General features: G+C 43.5%; 1 protein-coding gene and 1 long non-coding RNA gene across 2 annotated transcripts in view; one reads left to right on the plus strand and one right to left on the minus strand.

The window, feature by feature from the left end:
- Positions 1-607: 607 nt before the first annotated feature.
- On the plus strand, positions 608-11,848 carry LOC148043094 (uncharacterized). Its single transcript, XR_015698265.1, has 3 exons — positions 608-671; positions 1,269-1,368; positions 11,759-11,848. It is a non-coding gene; the product is annotated as an uncharacterized LOC148043094 (long non-coding RNA).
- SELENON (selenoprotein N) overlaps positions 4,893-20,162 on the minus strand; it is a 54,729-nt gene continuing 39,459 nt past the window's right edge. The window contains exons 9-12 of the mRNA XM_087727034.1: positions 18,762-18,867; positions 14,234-14,346; positions 11,939-12,037; positions 4,893-9,714 (exon numbers count right to left, since the gene is read on the minus strand). Coding sequence (XP_087583160.1) covers positions 9,550-9,714; positions 11,939-12,037; positions 14,234-14,346; positions 18,762-18,867 — 483 coding nt within the window. The 3' untranslated portion in view covers positions 4,893-9,549. The remainder of the gene's footprint in view (positions 9,715-11,938; positions 12,038-14,233; positions 14,347-18,761; positions 18,868-20,162) is intronic.

The following is a 20,162-nucleotide window of genomic DNA, read 5'->3' on the forward strand; positions in this document are numbered from 1 at the left end:
GTGGTGAGGGTACGAATCTCAACGGGGAGATCGTTCCACAGGGTCGGAGCTGCAACAGAAAAGGCTCTCCTCCGTGTAGTCGCCAGTCGACATTGACTGGCAGATGGAATTCGGAGGAGGCCCAGTCTGTGCGATCTAGTTGGTCGAAGGGAGGTAATCGGCAGGAGGCGGTCTCTCAAGTACCCGGATCCACTACCATGGAGTGCTTTAAAGGTGGTCATCAGTACCCTGAAGCGCATCCGGAGACCGACAGGTAGCCAGTGCAGCTCGCGGAGGATGGGTGTAATGTGGGCGAACCGCGGTGCGCCCACTATCACTCGCGCGGCTGCATTCTGGATTAACTGTAGTCGCCGGATGCACTTCAAGGGCAACCCCATGTAGAGCCCATTGCAGTATTCCAGCCTAGAGATCACAAGGGCTCGAGTGACTGTTGCGAGAGCCTCCCGATCTAGGTAGGGCCGCAACTGGCGGACCAGGCGAACCTGGGCAAATGCCCCCCTGGTCACAGCTGACAGCTGGTAATCAAAAGTCAGCTGTGGGTCCAGGAGGACTCCTAAGTTGCGGACCCTATCTGAGGGGTATAAAATTTGACCCCCCAGCCTAAGTGTTGGAATAAGCAGCGGTGAACAGGGCTTGCTGAACGTATTCAACAGCTAACTCAGTGTGCCAAGGTTGGATGTTTTCACTCATTTGGAACCTCTTTGGAAAAGCTTTATAGCTCCCACTGCCTTAAGAAAGTTCAAAACGTTCTTAAAGATCCATCTCATCCTGGGCACCCTTTTTTTTGGAACTATTACCATCTGGCAGACGGTACAGGATAATAAAAACAAGGACAAATAGGCTGAAAAGCAGTTTCTATGCCAGGGCAGTAATTATATTGAATTCTACTGTATAGAGCAATATTAATGCAATATCGGGTTTTCAGTTTCAATTATATAGAATGTAAAGGATGTATGTTTGGGTTTTTATTTTTATAGTTATAATGTACATTGAAGATGGCATTTAATTTCATTGTACCATGCGCAATGACAATACAATAAAATAAAATAATTTTGGTGTGTGTGTGTATTTACTGTGTTCATATTTATGTTTATACTTATACCTGTTATCTTTTACTTGTTTGACTAAATAAATAAATAAATAAATAAATAAATAAATAAATAAATAACTTCATAGCAGAACTGAAAGTTTCCATCACAATGAAGGTTGAGATTTTATTTGAAGCTTCTGTTCGAGGAAGTTATCATTCATTTATTTCTGACTTTCAGAATAACAGAGTTGGAAGGGATCTTGGAGGTCTTCTAGTCTTCTAGTGGCATCCAACTTCTGGACACATATGAAAGGTCAGAGTTGGTGTGTGTCTTTGAGGTGCGTATTTTGGATTTTTCATCATCATGATTTATAATGAATGCCTAGAGGGGTGATGTGTCAAATCAAAGGAGTATTCCTGAAAAGCTGCGGTTTCTCCAGGAATGAGTTGCCTGGGGAAGTAACAGCTACTTGTCAACTTGCCCCACCCAGAAGGTGGAGTAAAGAAGTACTGAGTTAGGCTGTTTCTCAAAGAATCTTCTTTATTGGGCAAAGTCACATTACTTGCTTAGTTACTTTCAGTGCTGCAAATCACTTTGAATTTCAAAACTGAATTGACATTATGAGCCTTAGGGTAAATAATGAGTGTGCTGCAAAATGTTGTGATATCTTTGATCCAATCAACTACACTTCATTTCAAACCTTTTTTTTTTGTCAGAGTACAACATGAGTACAACAATTGTCTGAGCCTCCCTTCGTGCATGCCCCCCCCCCACAACACAATACAACTCACAGTGAAAGACAAAAAAATCCCTAGCCCAGTGAATCTTAGTAACAAATACCCAGTCATATTGCACCATGTAAATTTATTGCACTTTGCTCCGGCCACGCAGTCAATCGTACTGTTGTTATAGCGTTATTTTTCATTCAGGAGTCTGATAAAAACTGTTCTTCAGCCTGATGGTGTGGCTATGCTTCTATATCTCCTTCCAAATGGTAGGAGAATAAAGAAGGGCTGATTAGGATGTGAGTTAGTGGTGGTTTCCGGATCCTGTTCCAACCGGTACAGTTGGAATAAGCCTGGCATCGCCCACATGGATGTGTGTGGTGCGCGCATGCGTTGTAGCTGCCAGCGACACTTCCGCAAGCCTCCACGATGCTCCAGCTGCTTGTCGGAGCGTCATGCAGTTGCTGTACGTGCCATGCACGTGTGCGGAAGTGCCAAAGTCTTTAAAGGACAGGTAAGGAGTTCAGGCGGACAGGCGGGCCCTCTGGAGCACCGTACCGGAATGGTACCTGGTGCTCCGGGCAGGCTCCGGTACGCCCGTACCAGGGTGTACTGCCTGCAACCCACCATTGGTGTGAGTCATCCCTGAGGATTTTCTTCACTCTTCTAAGGCAGCGAGGCCTAGCAATGGTCTATGGCACACATGCTACAGGTGGCACGCGGAGCCATCTTTGCTGGCATGCCAGACCTCAGCTGATTTTTGGCACTTCCAGAGCGTGGCACGACAAAACCACGCTCGACTAAAGCGCGCCCGATTAAAGCGCGTCGCTGACGTCATCAACAGGGCGACAACAGCGAGCGCGGAGAAAGAAGGGCGCTTTAAATCGCGCTTTGAAAGCAAGCCGATTCAACTTAAGGTAAGGGTTAGGTTTAGGGTTAGCTTTAAGGTTAGGTTAAGGGTTAGGGTTAGGGTTAGGTTTAGGGTTAGTTTAAGGGTTAGGGTTAGGTTTAGGGTTAGGTTAAGGGTTAGGATTAGGTTTAGGGTTAGGTTAAGGGTTAAGTTTAGGGTTAGGTTTAGGATTAGGTTTAGGGGGGTTAGGTTTAGGTTTAGGGGTTAATTTTAGGTTAGCGTTTACAGCGTGCTTCTGTCTCCGCGCTGTTGTCGCCCTGTGATGACGTCAGCTACGCAGTTTCGTCGAGCGCGCTTTAGTTGAACGCGGTTTTGTGGTGGAACCCTTCCAGAGGGCTGGGGGAGGCTGTTTTCACCCTCCCCAGACTTCAGGAAAGCCTCCGGAGGCTGGAGAGGGCAAAAAATGGACCCAACGGGCCAACCGGAAGTTTGGAAACGATCCATTTCCGGCTTCCGGGGGGGGGGGGCTGGGGAGGCCATTTTTGTCCTCCCCAGGCTTCAGGAAAGCCTCAGGACCCTGGGGAGGGGTTGTGCGCCAGGGGTGGCTTCCTGCCAGTTCTAACCTCTTCTATTGAAGAGGTTCCACAAATCTACAGTGCCGCTTGGAACCGGTTTCAGCGCCCTCCCCTCGCCCATCCGCCCATCATCAAGATGAAGAGCAAGAGAAGGAATTCTGGGAGTTGAAGTCCACAATTCCCAGAAAGTTGTCAAGTTTGAACATCCCTGGATTTTTTTCCTCTAAAGAGTTAGGGGTGCAAGGGTCTTGTAACTTGACAGCTTTAAGACTTGCACACTTCAATTCCAGAGTTCCTGAGCCAACATTTTGGTTGCTAAGCAAGAGTGTTAAGTGAGTTTCTCCACATTTTACAAGTTGGCCACACCCACCCAGTCACATGGCTGGCAAGCCACTCCCACATGGTCACATGGCTGGTAAGCCACTCCCACATGGTCACATGGCCAGCGAGCCACTCCCACAAAGCAGGCCACACCTACAGAAGAGGTTCTAAAATTTTTTGAAACCCACCACTGTTGTGCCCGCATGCACGGTATGTGTGTTTGTGTCTTGTACATATGTGCAGGTGGGTGGGGAGGATTGGTGTGGGGGCATGCCTGCGTGCACGATAGCCCACACCTGTGCAATTTTGGCCTGCCGTAAGAAAAAGGTTCGCCATCACTGGTCTAGTGGTATTGGGACAGCCCACGATGTTTTGCGCTGTGCTCACCACCCTCTGTAATGTCTTTCTATCTGTGGCTGTCACGCCAGCATACCACACCGTAATGCAATGAGTGAGGACGCTTTCTATTGTGGACCAATAAAAGGAGGCCATCAGTTGTTGTTCCACTTTGTTTTTTCACGAGACTTATTGCTGACTGAATGTGAACAGGATCAGGCTACAGAACCAATGCTCTGGTTTGGGAATGTTTGCAAACTTAGTTCGCACAGGCACAGACCCAGGCCAGGTTGAAGCTACAAAGCCACTTAAGATTCCAGCTAACCATTCCATGTTTTAATGCAGGTTTTTCAAATCATATTCTCCAGAACTTGATAGAGTTTTGTGAAAGACCAAGAGGGGAAAACATCCAACTTTATTAGAACTTTGCTAAAGGGTTCAGGGAAATGTATTTCTTAATGACAGGTTCTGTCATTAGGCCTGAAAAAGTTTGAAAACCCTGTTTTGATCTATTGGTTTAACAGGCCAACTCTGCGATGAATTACTACAAAAGAAATGTTAGCAGCCTAAAATTGCCTTAAAATTACTGTAGTTGTCTTCTTGCCAGCAGCTGCCCATTCCACTTACAGATAGTTTCATTTGGCCGTTTCCTTTTAACTTTTCGAACATACAGTGTATTACCCTGGCACCAAATACAAAAACACATTTGTTTGGTTTTCTCAATTTTTATTATTGCAAAAGAGTGATCTTTGCTGCTACAAACAGCCATGTTGTCAACATTTTATACAAGAATAAATCCACGATGGTTTACTGTAACACTGGTTCAACTGGGTGGATACTGTTATAAATGAATCTGTGAACTTGCAAATTTAATAACTCAGGTCTAAATTAAGATCATATACTCAAATATATCAGTTCAGTTTTAAAGGATCCAAAGAAATCCAAAGGCTGTGAATTGTGAGCAAGGTTAAATTTAAAAAAATATACAGCTGTTTAAAAATACATTGACCATCATGTAATTGATGTTTCTGGATTTTTTTTCCCTTCGTATTTCAAATGGAGGTGTGTAAAACGTTCTGTGCTTTGAAGCCAAAACTTTCTAACTCAAAATAGTCTGTCTGAATATTGACATAATCTCTGAAAGATTGACCTCAGAAGTTTTACAGACCTCTAATAACCATTATTAAAAATCTGTCCAGTGCAGTTATTCCAATATAATTTATGAATAGCAACACTAATTAGATCCCAAACACTCCCAGTGTTATACAGCCTCAAACTAATCATTCTTGAAGATATGGGTAGTTACCTAAGATAAGTAGTCCTCAACTTACAACTGTTTAGTTCAAAGTTATGATGGCACTGAAAAAAGTGTCATACAACAGTCTCCACACGTACTGTACAACCATGACAACTCCACCAGTGTTATGTGATCAGAATTTGGGCAGTGGGTGTTGATGTATATTTATGACAGTTGTAGCTTCTTGGTATCTTGTCATCACCATTTGCAATCTTTCCAGCCAGCTTCTGACAAGCCAAGTCAATGGGAGAAGCTTAATTCGCTTAATGACTGCATGTTTCATTTAACAACTGCAGTGATTCATTTAACAGCTGTAATAAACAGGTCATAAAAATTGGGCACGACTCAATACCTTCCTTGCTTAGCAACAGAAACTCTGGTCTCCGTTGTAGTCGTTAAGTTGAGGACCACCTGTATAAACTCTCATGATCCCCCCCAAACCACCAAATACGTTAAGTGGGGAAAGGCTGTTAACAGTGGGAATGCAAATAAGTTTGTTACTGTACAATAAACCACCTTAAAAAAAGAAACACTTAGCAAAAATAAAATAAAAATATTTAAAGGAATAGTTAAAAAATGAAGAGAAGAATGATAAAAGATTTTTTTTCTCCTGCAATCAACTGTCAGACATCAAGCCTGACCCATCCTTGATTTAAGATCAGGCCTTCACAAAGAACAGATGAGCAAGGAGAGAAACCAACTTATTCATTTTCTTCTCTCTATAGTTATCAAAATACCTATAAAAATCTATTTATAGTGATACGTTAAATAGAAAAGGCTTAGCTTTTTTTTTCTTTTTTGGTTAAGAAATCCAGGGATCAAAAATAGAATAAATGAAATGGTTACCCCAAAGTGCCCACTAGTGTTTTCTTTCCACAGTGACTCCAAAATAAATCCCATTCAGCTCAGTGGAACTTACTCTTGGTTCCGATACAAGTTGGCAGCCTTAAATAACTTTCCATAGAGAAGGTTCTTTTCCAAGAATACCATTAGTGTTTTCAATAACTCATTTTCTTTTTGCCTGCACGAGCTACAGCAAATCAGGATCAAATTTGTAGATTAAAGTCAGAGGGTGAGACAGGAAATGTGCAGAAGCTTCCAAGAATATGAAACCTTATACAGCATGTATAAGTACACAGTTGTACATGATGTGACAAAATGGCGTATAGACATGTGACCAAGTCTCTGCATTCTGTTTTGAAGTAGCATGAAAGATATCTTCCAGCAGGTACCCCTGAAAAATGGGTGTCCAACCTTGGCAACTTTAAGACTTGGGAACTTCAACTTCCAGAATTCCTCACCCAGCATGGCTGGCTGGGGAATTCTGGGAGTTAAAGTCTATGGGTCTTAGAATTACCAAAGTTGGATACCCTTGCTCTAAAGTTTATACAATCCTCATCAACATCCAACAGAAGTAAATGTCCATTCCCCCCCCCCCCAAAAAAAAACCCTCCAGATTTAGTCAGAAATATCTACATATAACAAATCTTGGGTAGAAAAACAAGAAAATAATTCAGATTTTGGTCTATTAATGTTGTTTTGTGTGTACAGAAATATTAAAAAAACCTGCCCTTTAGAGCCTCAAATCATTGGCTCACTTTAGTCTGGTACTAATAAAATTCCCATTATCCATTAGGCGGAAGCGTGCTTGGCGTGTTTGTGGCTTAGTGTGCAAGTGTTCTACAAACAAAGATCCAATTAACTGTGGATAAATGTAACAACTGACAGCAATCAATGGATCCCAGTATTTCAGGCAGCAGCTTTTCCAGTCTAATCTGGAGATGCTGGGAACTGAATTGAAACATCTGACGTTCAACGTTCATGGGATTTGACAAAGAGATCCCACGATCCGTCTCTTAATATAAGCCAATTTAATACATTCAAGCAGGAGAAAGAATCTGGGAAATTAAAATGGTTTTTTAAAATTGTTTTACAAATATTGGGGTGTGGTGATTACTGCATAAAGGAAGCAGAACTTCCCGGAGTAAAGCCATCCTAAATGTCTGCCCAATTCCATTGCCTGAACTCTGGATAAAACACAAAGCCTTAAAAAGACAATTTGAGTGTTTGGCAATCAGCACAAATATTTGGCATTCCTTCTGAAGACTTCTAAAACAACTTAGATTTCAAGAATGCTCCTTTGCAGAAGAGGTGCACAAACAGATGCTGCCTGTGGGGTTAAAACCTTGCCTGTAGCCCCCCCCCCCCGATTTTCAAACATTTTTACTAAATGGCAATTTTTATGTGACAAAAGGGGGCAATTCTTAATACATGATTCCCTAAACTCTTTTAAATTAATTAGTGTGTAATTAGTGTGGCTTTCCCCAAACACCTATATTCAATGGTAATTACATTGAAATGTAAATGAAATGTGGTTTTTTTTCTAGTTTTATTCTCCTTTTAGGAATGCAGCTCCCAATATTCCATTCAAAGGCCAGGTATGAACCAGGTGTGAAATTCAGCAGGTTCTGGAGAACCGGCAGCGAAAATTTTGAGGAGTCTGGGGAACCAACAAACACCACCTCTGACTGGCCCAGGAGTGGGAAGGGAATGGAGATTTTGCAATATCCTTCCCCCAGGAGTGGGAAGGGAAGGGAGTATTGCAGTATCCTTCCCCTGCCACACCCACCAAGCCACGCCCACCAAGCCATGCCATGCCCACAGAACCAGTATTAAAAAAAAATTGCATTTCACCACTGGTGTGAACCTTCTCCAGGAAAAACAGCTACCTTCTTTGGATTTACTGAATTAATGTGAACCTGCTCCCTTTTGTTTTGTTTTTACATTAAAGCATGACAGCAGCTGTGTTCTAAAATTGGGCTCCTTCTAATTTGCAGTAGTGTAAAATTAGTTGCTGCTTTGACTACTGCCTTTATCTTTGCAAAGAAAAACTGGCTTAATAAAGCTTCACATTATACTAAAACACACAAATTAAGTACAATACTGATGCACCTGTGGGATTTCTCTGTCACGGATCATAACAGCATACATTTTTAAAAGATTAATACATGGAAGCGACAAAAGCTATTGCTGGTAAAAGCTGTAACTACCAATAGCTTGAGTGACAATTATTAAAAATCTAAGCTCCACTTTAACACAGGGATTCACAAATAAGTGACTTCAGAGCACGTGTGATGTGCTAGGCTTAATATAGGTAGGTTATGTTGTAACTTTAATCAAAGGGAAAAAAGAAAATTGACTTGTAATAGTGTGTTGATTTCAATCTAGACGATGGCTTGTGTTGTGGCCCGCCAGCAGACAGCAGAGCTGGCAGCAGTCGGGCAGTGAGGAGGTTGGGGAGGAACAGGAGCCAGTTCTAGGGGTAGAGAAAGGCTCAGAGGGAGGCAGAGAGGGAGCTAGACAGCAGTGAGACAGAGAAACATTGTCCTGGTGCAGCACCTTGGAGGGTATAACAAATTGGGAAATTTTGGATTAAGGGAATGACCCACATAACAGCATCAAACAAAGGGAGTCTGCAAGCATCAGCAAGAGACACACAAATACAGATCCTGCCTGGTATTTATGAACTTAAAGATACCTATATGGCTTCTTGAGATCCTCAGACACCGAAGAGCAATTTAAGACTGCTAAAGTGTAAAGCCATACCTATATATTATAAATCCAGGATCCTAAAAGGGACTAGTTTGATGTAAAAATGATGGCATCTCACTCACCAGGTTTTAACTGAGAACTGCACCAAAGGAATCAAAAATGCAACTTGCTGGTCCAGCATTGCAGTCTCAGAATCTGTCCCCACCCTTTGCACTATAAAGGTAAAGGTTCCCCTCGCACATATGTGCTAGTCGTTCCCGACTCCAGGGAGCGGTGCTCATCTCTGTTTCAAAGCCGAAGAACCAGCGCTGTCTGAAGACGTCTCCATGGTCATATGGCCGGCATGACTAAATGCTGAAGGTGCACGGAGCATTGTTATCTTCCCACCAAAGGTGGTTCCTATTTTTTCTACTTGCATATTTACATGCTTTCGAACTGCTAGGTTGGCAGAAGCTGGGACAAGTAACGGGAGCTCACTCTGTTACGTGACGCTAGAGATTCAAATTGCTGAACTGCTGACCTTTCTGATTGACAAGCTCAGCGTCTTAGCCACTGAGCCACCGCATCCCTTTGCACTATATTGTCTCCCAAACTCTGTCTCCTGTAGCCTGTCTAGTTGCAGAATATTCCCACCATTTACCACTAAGGAAGATATTTTAGCAGCTTCCTTCACATTATTCAGGTAATTTCAGACTTCGTATTTCCAAGGAACACTTACTGGTTTGGAGAGTTTTCATTTAACATACAGCATTTGTTTTTCAATACTGTGTTAGTCCTGAGCTCCAAAAACCACAAGAAGCAAGAACTGTCATTATGGTGTTGGATCAAGGGAGGACACTCCTTTGCTTCTGGGTCTTGGGGGCTACAGATAGGATTTGGCTTTCTGAAGTCCTTCCTTCAAAAACTGGAGATAGGTTGCTGTGGAGGGGTCTTCAAAACCAGAGGCGAAACTAAAGATGCTGCTCTCAACTTCTTCAGGCTTCATAGAAGTAATGTCCAGGAAATAGTTGGCGTTGATGTGGTGAACCTGTAAAACAAAATAAGGAAGCAGGGTTCCAAACTCCATAGGATGTTTCCTGTTTTCTCCAGCAGCCATTGAAGGTGGAGAAAGGCCCAGGGCTGCCTTACTTAGATTTCTTTGATTTTTAAAAGTGCAGAGTGTTCTGACCTAGGCTTCCTGATACAGTAAAAAACACACGCTTAGTCCCAAAACCCTTCTTTTTATTTCAAAGGCTGTGGATTATGTTTATTCACAGCCCGTAACGAGTCCCAAAGAGTTGTAAGGAGTCCTACAGTAGGCTGCCAAAGTCTTTCGGGATAAGGCTGATAAGCGCCCACCTTTATTTTCCTTGAAACGGTGTCAAAGACTTAATTGGCAATTAGCTTGGCAAGGCCACACGGAGCAAAGAGTCAAAACAGAGCTTCAGAAGGTAAACTGACCAGCATGAACCAAGTTCCTTCCTGCAAAGACTCATGTACCTTTGCTCCTCCTTTGTGTCCTATGGGAGGGGCCAATCACCTCCAAGCCTTTCTCCCTTGTGTTGAGTTGTCCCTTGTGTCTTAGCTGTTCTTGTCTTCTGGCAGCTCTGCGCATGCACGCTGAGGGAACAGGGGGAGCCTGTTCCTCTGCCTCACTGATGTCTGACTCTGGAGGCTCCAGAGGTAGCACATAACTCTCAGATGGCCCTGGCCCCCTCTCTGCCTCCGAGGCAGAGCCCTCGTCCAAGCCTTCCCCAGACTTCAGGACTGGCCCATGTTCCTCCCCAACCTCCTCGCTGTCCGACTTTACTGCCAGCTCCGTAGGCCGCCAGCGGACCACAACACATAGAAATATTTATACCTGTTTTCCCCAAAATAAGACAGGGTCTTATTTTCTTTTGGGCCCCAAAATAAGCACTAGGGTTTATTTTTTGGGGGTGTCTTATTTCCCCCCCTGTACAGGAGGCTCACTTCTGCTTGCTTGTGGCAGGGCAGGAGGCTATGTGGTGCACCAGTGCCCCCATCATGAGGCGGGGAGATGGAGCTGCCCCACGCACCCTGCACTGGCTTACTCAAGGCCCCACAGCCAGGCCATCCATGCCCCAACATCTGCCTTGCCTCGCAGCCACAGCATGCCACTCAGCCTCCTGCTCCATTGCAGCCACAAGCAAGCAGAAGAAGTGGACTGGCGGCCACATGGGCTCTTGCTGCACATGGGTGTTGGTGCTGCAGCCGCGAGGCAGGTCTCAGGGTGTGAATCGCCTGGCTGCAAGGGTCCTGAGGTAAGCTGGTGCAGGGTGTGTGGGGCAGCTCCCCCACCCTACCTCGCCTCATAGCCATGGCACCATGGGAAACCAGACGGAATGGGCTGGTGGTCGGCTGTGCAGGTTCCTAAGTAGGGCTTATTTTGGGTATAGGGCTTATATTAGGTGCACACATAAAACATGCTAAGACTTATTTTTGGGTTAGGTCTTATTTTTTGGGGGGGGAACAGGGTAGATACTATTTGCATATACATGTATACACTGTAATGTCCCATACAACTCTTTTTGTCCATGTCTACAGTTATAACAATAAATATTTATATTTAATTTTCAGTGTTTCTGTGAACATTTGTGACAAATGTTCCTCCCTGCTTCAAGTTGAGGTTTTGGGAATATTTCAGCTAATTTATTCACTTTAATCCATCCCAATGCTTCAGTAGTTCTGAGTATGTATGTGCCATGTCTCTGCCCAAGATGTAGCTATTTTCAAGCAAGTAACTTTTAGCATCCAAGAAATGCTTGGCAAATCCTGATTTCTGAGTCTTTGGAACAGGAAGAACAATCATTAGACTCACCTCACTGTTGTTATGGGGAAAACAGGGTCCCCAAAGGTGCTTTTTCAAGAGGCAACTGTACTGTTTTTTTCTTAGAAGACGTTTAGCTTCTCATCCAAGAAGCTTCTTCAGCTCTAATGATGAGAAGCGGAAAGTCTTCAAAGAAAAAAGCAGAAACTCCAGTTGCCTCTTGAAAAAGCACCTTTGGGACAACCAGGACCTGGATGACTGAGAAACTCTATAATTATTAGAAAATACTTTTCTGCTCTTTTAGGCGCTGCAAGGACACTGCATTGCTTCAAATAATTTGATTTTGCTCTGTGACACAGAATTGTCCATGAGATGCTCAGTTCTTATCATGGGTAAGTCAAAGTAATTCCACAAGATCCCACAGTTTAGAAAAATACAAGATAGACAAGAGGTGATTGAAAAGATCGAAGACTGAGAATCTTACCACAGTGCCATTGGGCAGGCAGATCATAATCTCCACAGGGAAGTTATACTTTTCAAGATGAAGGTCTGCAAGTTTGCTGGTGATCTCATCCTGTTTCTCCTTTGAAAAAGACATTCGCATTTAACATTTCTTGTGTTAGTATGATGCTCTTGGTTTAGTTCAAATAGAAACAAATCTTAAGTTTAAAATGAGATCAAAGTCTACGCTTGCATCACGATTTTAAAACCATGAAGGGTTATTACAAATGGTACAGCATTTCCCAATTGTTTGCTTCTTGTTTGGTTCTGGTATATTGGATTGTCTTCCAGATGTTGTCCAACTCTATATTCTGTGGCTTCAGCCAGAATGAGGGAAGCTGTGATTCACCAACATCTGCATGACCGCTGTTTCATAAGCTTTGTTGTGAGGAGTTGGGAAGGAAATGAGCAAGAGCAGAAAGACAGAAGGATTTGTTTTTGAAAGATAAAAACAAATTCATTTGTAGAGTCTTGCCCGTGTAAAAGAGTTGGCATAACCAATATTAAAAATGACATTTATATATAATATATAACTTTATTTAGATTTCATTCATAAGCAAAGAAATTCTTCAGTTAGGGGAGCTCCAGCTTCATAGGATATCTTTAAAAAGTGCTGGTGAAGAATTGTGCCAGCTCCAATGGTGTCTCCTTGACAAGGAAGCATAATGTTGAAGGAGAAGGTTCTCAATTTGGAAGTCCTTCTAGCTACTGCTGGTGAAGAAGATAACAGACTATGGATCGCTTGGTTGTTGTGCCAAATTTCACCATACCTGAAGTAGGAGAACACCGCCAACATAAGTCACGCTTTTCACTACTTAGTTGGATGACTGCAATGTGCAATCCACCAGGACGTTTCAGTTGGAGAATGCCATGTTTCATATGTTAGCTCGTATTTGGCACCAGGAGTACACTATATGGGTCCTCACTGGCTTCTGATTAGTCTGGATGCAACTCAAAGTGCACATATAAACCTCTCTATGAATTGGTACTGATTGATCCAGCCAATTTGTCTTCAGAGAAGCCGTTGGTAGTGGTCAACTTCTGTAAAGTGAGTGGATGGCTGAGGCTCAGAGTCACCTCAATATTAGTAGCCATTTTTGTGAACAACTTTCCCATAGAGCAGTGGTTCCCAAACTTGGCAAATTTAAGACTTGTGGACTTCAAGCAGAGCTGGCTGGAGAATTCTGGGAGTTGAAGTCCACAAGTCTTAAAGTTGCCAAGTTTGGGAACCACTGCCATAGAGATCCTATTTGTCCCCAATCTCATTTAGGAAGTGGAAAACTGAGCCCTTCTGGAGGCCACTTGATGAACTGAGATGGGCTCATCCATGTTTGATTCTGGATTCTGGATTATAGTTATTTATTTATCTGTTTAATCAGTTAGTTAGTTATTTATCTGTTTAATCAGTAATTTAATTAGGAAAAGGTGAAAGTTCCCTTCAAACATATGTGCTAGTCGTTCCTGACTTCAGGGGGCAGTGCTCATCTCTGTTTCAAAGCCGAAGAGCCAATGCTGTCCAAAGACATCTCCATGGTCATGTGGACGGCATGACTAAACACCGAAGGCGCACAGAGCACTGTTACTTTCCCACCAGAGATGGTTCCTATTTTTCTACTTGCATTTTTACATGCTTTCAAACTGCTAGGTTGGCAGAAGCTGGGACAAGGAACAGGAGCTCACTCTGTTATGTGGTGCTAGGGATTCGAATAGCTGAACTGCTGACCTTTCTGATAGACAAGCTCAGCGTCTTAGCCACTGAGCCACCATGTTTAATTACTATTCATAAATTTACATCTTGATCATCTTTCTTTTTAAGCAAGGATGCTTTAATTTAACATAGATTCATGTTAATAGGCATCAGGAGCTTAATAGATTACGGCAGTTACAAGTTTACTAAAGAAAGAGGACAAAATTCTGGGGCTTAGGGACCCCATTTTGTGTTTGTTGCAATGGAGGGTCAGCTTACTAGTCATAAGGATGAAGAAATGCTTAAAGAATCAGAGGCAACGTGTTGAGAAACAGAAGAAAGATGGTACTTCTGCTTTTCTGTCTTGCTTATAGGTTTCCCAGAGCTATTCAAAGAAGAACTGGCCACCTTAAGGGCAGAGGAGTAAACAAAACATGATCTAATAAAAGGAAGGATTGATAAGATTGCAAGACGAATTCATCAATAAACTACTACTTAAAGAGCAACAGTCATCTTACATGATTCGCTTCCCCGACTTCTCAAGTTACCCATTCCACCTTGTCCTCTTCCTGAATTTCAGGAGCAGCTTACCTGTAAATCTTCCAGCTCCTTCACCAAGGACCAGGTACTGATGAAACTCTCATTCAGGAATGCAAGGATGGGCGAACTTTCCAGGACTGTTTCCCGGAGAGTTCGCCCTGAACCTGCCCAAAGAGGAACAACAAAAGAGGTTAGTGAAATCTTTGGATGAAACATAGGAACACTTAGGAGCAGATTTCTAAATCTTTAGGTAAAGTGGTTAACATTCATATCTGGTTTAACTTTCATCTCCTGGGATATCTCTTATGTTGGCCTTGCTGCAAACATTGACTTGGATATTGAATAAAGCAGTGGTTCCCAAACTTGGCAACTTTAAGATTTGTGGACTTCAACTCCCAGAATTCTCCAGCCAGCAGAGCTGGCTGGAGAATTCTGGAAATTGAAGTCCACAAGTCTTAAACCAAGTTTGGGAACCACTGGAATAGAGGAGTCAGTGGGCACTGTCAGAAGGGAAGGTTCTTGAGATGTCCAGGCAGGAGATGGAGCTCAATTTATCTTAAAGCAAGTTACTCTGAACTGGCTTAGTAGGGCACTTTGGAGTAAAGTCTTTGCGCAGAGCTTGGTGTGCAGTATTATGCCAATGGCTCCCAAAAGAAGCAGAAAGGGAGCATTGGAAGCAATGTGAGATAATATGCAAACTGAGCCAAAACAGCCTACTGTACCAAAATCTCATTTGTTTTATACTCTGTTTCCCTGAAAATAAGCCCTGCCCAGATAATAAGCCCAATTGGGTTTTTGAGCGCATGCGCTAAAATAAGCCCTCCCCCTGAAAATAAGCCCTCCCCCTGAAGATAAGCCCTCCCCTGAAAATAAGCACTCTCTGAAAATATTGCAACACAGCAGCAGCCACGAGGGGACCACACTCACCGCCTCCTACATCTGAAAAATAATAAGACTCCCTGAAAATATGGCCAAGTGCTTATTTCGGGGGTCAAAAGAAAATAATGTCTTATTTTCGGGGAAACACGGTAAGTGTTTGAACGTACGCCCTTCTATCCTTGCGTTTCCTCTCCCTATCTCCGTTTGCAACTTTTACCTTCCTCCGTGGTCTCAATTTACTTTTTAAGTTCTTCAGAGCATGGCTTCCTTTCGCTCAATATAAGCACATTAGACTAAAGCCGAGATTCAATTCAATTCAGCTTATTACAGTCATAGACCAGAGACCACAACAAATAAAAACACTCAGTAAATGTACAATTAAGAATTCTAGTATAAAATAATAAATAACAACTAAAATCTATGATAAAATCCAGTCTGTCAATTATGCATGGTCTAACTCAGGGGTGGGTTCTGGCCGCCATTACTACCTGTTCGGTAGTAAAAAAAAATGTGCGTTCCGTGCGCGTGAACATTTTCATTTAAAACATTATGCGCATGCACACAACATTAAAAAACAAATAAAATTTACATCTTTTTAATGATGATTGTTCTGCGCATGTGCAGAACAGAAAATCAAGATGGTGCCACCGATCATAGAACCGGTGTGGTCACGTGTCTGCCAGAGTTACTACCTCTTTGGCGGAACCAGACTGAATAGGAACCCACCTCTCGTCTAACTATACTAAAATTGCAACCCATAAAATGTATGGCCCATTATCAGATTAATCCAGTGTTTCTCAACCTTGGCAACTTGAAGATGTCCGGACTTCAACTCCCAGAATTCCCCAGCCAGCGATGCTGGCTGGGGAATTCTGAGAGTTGAAGTCCGGACATCTTCAAGTTGCCAAGGTTGAGAAACACTGGATTAATATTAAAAGGGAAAGACATTTTTAGACATTTTTTTTTTAGACATTTATTACGATTTATAGGCCACCCTTCTCCCTGAGGGGACTCAGGGCGGCTTACAATCACGGGAAGGGGGTGCAATAATACAAGACAAACAGTGAGTAAACAAGATAGATAATAAAACACCAACTTGCATTCAACAGTCAACCAACACTCGGGCGGGTAATTTAAAAACTTATCCCCAGGCCTGCTGGGAGAGCCAGGTCTTAAGGGCCGTGCGGAAGGTCTGGATGGTGGTGAGGGTACGAATCTCAACGGGGAGATCGTTCCAAAGGGTCGGAGCTGCTACTGAGAAGGCTCTCCTCCGCGTAGTCGCCAGTCGGCATTGACTGGCGGATGGAATCCGGAGGAGGCCCAATCTGTGCGATCTAATCAGTCGAAGGGAGGTAATCGGCAGAAGGCGGTCTCTCAAGTACCCAGATCCACTACCATGGAGTGCTTTAAAGGTGGTCATCAATACCCTGAAGCGCACCCGGAGATCGACAGGTAGCCAGTGCAGCTCGCGGAGGATGGGTGTAATGTGGGCGAACCGCGGTGCGCCCACTATCACTCGCGCGGCTGCATTCTGGACTAACTGCAGTCGCCGGATGCACTTCGAGGGCAACCCCATGTAGAGCCCATTGCAGTATTCCAGCCTAGAGATCACAAGGGCTCGAGTGACCGTTGTGAGAGCCTCCCGGTTCAGGTAGGGCCGTAACTGGCGGACCAGGCGAACCTGGGCAAATGCCCCCCTGGTCACAGCCGACAACTGATGGTTAAAAGTCAGCTGTGGATCCAGGAGGACTCCTAGATTACGGACCCTATCTGAGGGGTATAAAATTTGACCCCCCAGCCTGAGTGTTGGAATGTCAGCCAAATTGTTGGGAGGGAAACACAACAGCCACTCGGTCTTGTCCGGGTTGAGTACCAGTTTGTTAGCGCTCATCCAGTCCTTAACGGCCTCAAGGCCCCGGTTCATCACGTCCACCGCTTCATTGAGTTGGCACGGGGCGGACAGATACAGTTGTGTATCGTCCGCATATTGATGGTATTTTATCCCGTGCCTCCGGATGATCTCGCCCAGCGGTTTCATGTATATGTTAAATAGTAGGGGGGATAAGACCGAACCCTGCGGCACCCCATATGTTAGGGGCCTCAGGGACGATCTCTGCCCCCCGACCAACACCGACTGCGACCTGTCCGAGAGGTAGGAGGAGAACCACTGCAAGACAGTGCCTCCCACCCCCACCTCCCGCAGTCTTCGCAGAAGGATACCATGGTTGATGGTATCGAAAGCCGCTGAGAGGTCAAGGAGAACCAGGATGGACGCATGGCCTCCATCTCTGGCCCTCCAGAGATCATCGGTCAATGCGACCAAAGCGGTTTCAGTGCTGTAACCGGGTCTGAAGCCGGACTGGAAGGGGTCAAGATAGCTAGCTTCCTCCAAGGCCCGTTGAAGCTGGAAGGCCACCACCTTCTCGACAACCTTCCCAATAAAGGGGAGGTTGGAGACAGGACGATAGTTGTTTAAAATGGCTGGATCCAAGGATGGTTTCTTCAGGAGGGGTCTCACCACCGCCGTCTTAAGTGTGGTGGGGAAGTGCCCCTCCCGAAGGGAGACAGTCACGACCGCCTGGATCCAGCCATGTGTCACCTCCCTGCTGTTGGCAACCAGCCAGGAGGGACACGGGTCCAGAATACAGGTGGAGGCACTTACAGCTCGAATGGCCTTGTCCACATCCCCAGAGGCAACATCCTGGAACTCAACCCAGAGATGGTTTGCCAAGTAATCCCCCTGTGTCTCGGCTGGATCTACGGCGGTGGAGTCCAAGTCCGAACGAAAGGAATAAGCAGTGCTGATATAAAAATCTCAATAAGATATGTATGAGTACAAGCCAGCATTTCTCAATCTTGGTAGCTTGGAGATGTGTGGATTTCAACTCCAAGAATTTTGGGAGGTTTTTTTCCCCATCCACCCCATGTTTTATTTTTCTTTTATTTATATAACATTCAATTTCCATCAAACAGTGTGTGATCTGGGTACAGCTATTTTTAAACAGTCATAATCCACCTCTTTGTTGTAGTATGCATCACAATAATATTGTTAACAATATAATAACAATAATACTTAACATCTTCTTTAACAACTCTCCACATTAACGTTTCCTCTTTTTATGTTGCCTCCTTTCTAACTTCTGTTTCTGTTGTCTAGTCATTGATAAAATGCATCCCGTATCAAAAAAAAATATTTAGTTTCTTCTTTATCCTTAATAGTGAGTGTTAATCTATCCATTTCTGCGCATTCTAATATTTTCTTAATTCCATTGTCATCTGATGGAATCTCGTCATTTTTCGATTGCTGTGCAAATTCAATCCTGGTTGCGGTTAGTATATGTAAAACCAGATAGAATTCTGGGAGTTGAAGTCCACATATTTTCAAGCTCCGGGGCTCGAGAAATACTGGCTTGTACTCATACATATTCTATGGAGATTTTTATATAAAATCAACCTACCACAAGATCCTTAACAAGCGAAGCACCTTTATAGAGGCTTTGCAAAATTAGGATTTCGTGAGCTATGGAATTAAAAGTCAGGGTGTTAAAACAACCAGTATATGATGTTTACCTCACATACTAATTTGCTAATATTCTTAGTAAGCATCCTCTAACATTTTTATCTTGGGAGGGAGAAAAAAACAGGCTTCCTGACAAACTCCTTTTTTAAAAAAACCACCAATGTCAAATTCAGTCCTTACCTCAGCATGACTGATCATCTAAGGCTCCCCACAAGAGTATAGAATGAACAAGTTTACCCTCAGATTTGGCCTTTTCGAAAGCCTGGGTAAAGGGAAAGTAGGAAACCTGAAAAACAAAATGAAGTGAATGTACCCTTCATTTGGGATGTTTGGCTCATGTATTTATTGTTACGAATGCTAAAACGTTAAAGTGTTCTATTCTTTATAGTATACTAGCTGATAATCCTGTGTTTCCCGGGTATTTATTTATTTATAGGGGGGAAATATCCGGACCAAATGTAATTTCTAATGTTGGATTTTCCCTCTTACCAGAGGGAGCACCCTTGTGGAGTACTGTGAAGCCGTTACCATGGCAACTCCACTGCGCTGTACAGTAGAAGCCATTTTAAGGCACAACAGGCTGTATCTTAACAGAACACACACTCTGAGAGGTTTTAGGGGTGTCTTACCACCACTATATATATATATATATGTATGTGTGTGTGTGTGTGTGTGTGTGTGTGTGTGTGTGTGTGTGTTAGATAGAGATAGATAGATAGAGATAGATCGATCAATAGGTAGATATAGATCGATAGATATAGAGAGGGGGGGAGATAGATAGATAGATGGACGGATGGATGGATGGATGGATAGATAGGCAGACAGACAGACAGACACAGACAGACAGACAGACAGAGATATATTTTCAAAATAGAGACATATAGAATGTTCCTGGTTGGCCAAAGTGTCCTATATACTGTGCAGGTAGTCCTCAACCATAATTGGGACGAATGCTAAAACGTTAAAGTGTTCTATTCTTTATAGTATACTAGCTGATAATCCTGTGTTTCCCGGGTATTTATTTATTTATAGGGGGGAAATGTCCGGACCAAATGTAATTTCTAATGTTGGATTTTCCCTCTTACCAGAGGGAGCACCCTTGTGGAGTACTGTGAAGCCGTTACCATGGCAACTCCACTGCGCTGTACAGTAGAAGCCATTTTAAGGCACAACAGGCTGTATCTTAACAGAGCACACACTCTGAGAGGTTTTAGGGGTGTCTTACCACCACTATATATATATATATATGTGTGTGTGTGTGTGTGTGTGTGTGTGTGTGTGTGTGTGTGTGTGTGTGTGTTAGATAGAGATAGAGATAGATAGATAGAGATAGATCGATCAATAGGTAGATATAGATCGATAGATATAGAGAGGGGGGGAGATAGATAGATAGATGGACGGATGGATGGATGGATAGATAGGCAGACAGACAGACAGACACAGACAGACAGACAGACAGACAGAGATATATTTTCAAAATAGAGACATATAGAATGTTCCTGGTTGGCCAAAGTGTCCTATATACTGTGCAGGTAGTCCTCAACCATAATTGGGACTACAATTTCCATTGCTAAGCAAAGC

This window comes from Thamnophis sirtalis, unplaced genomic scaffold (assembly GCF_051295495.1).
Source record: "Thamnophis sirtalis isolate CommonGarterSnake01/CBP01778 unplaced genomic scaffold, rThaSir2_p1.2 scaffold_13, whole genome shotgun sequence".
NCBI lineage: Eukaryota > Metazoa > Chordata > Lepidosauria > Squamata > Natricidae > Thamnophis > Thamnophis sirtalis.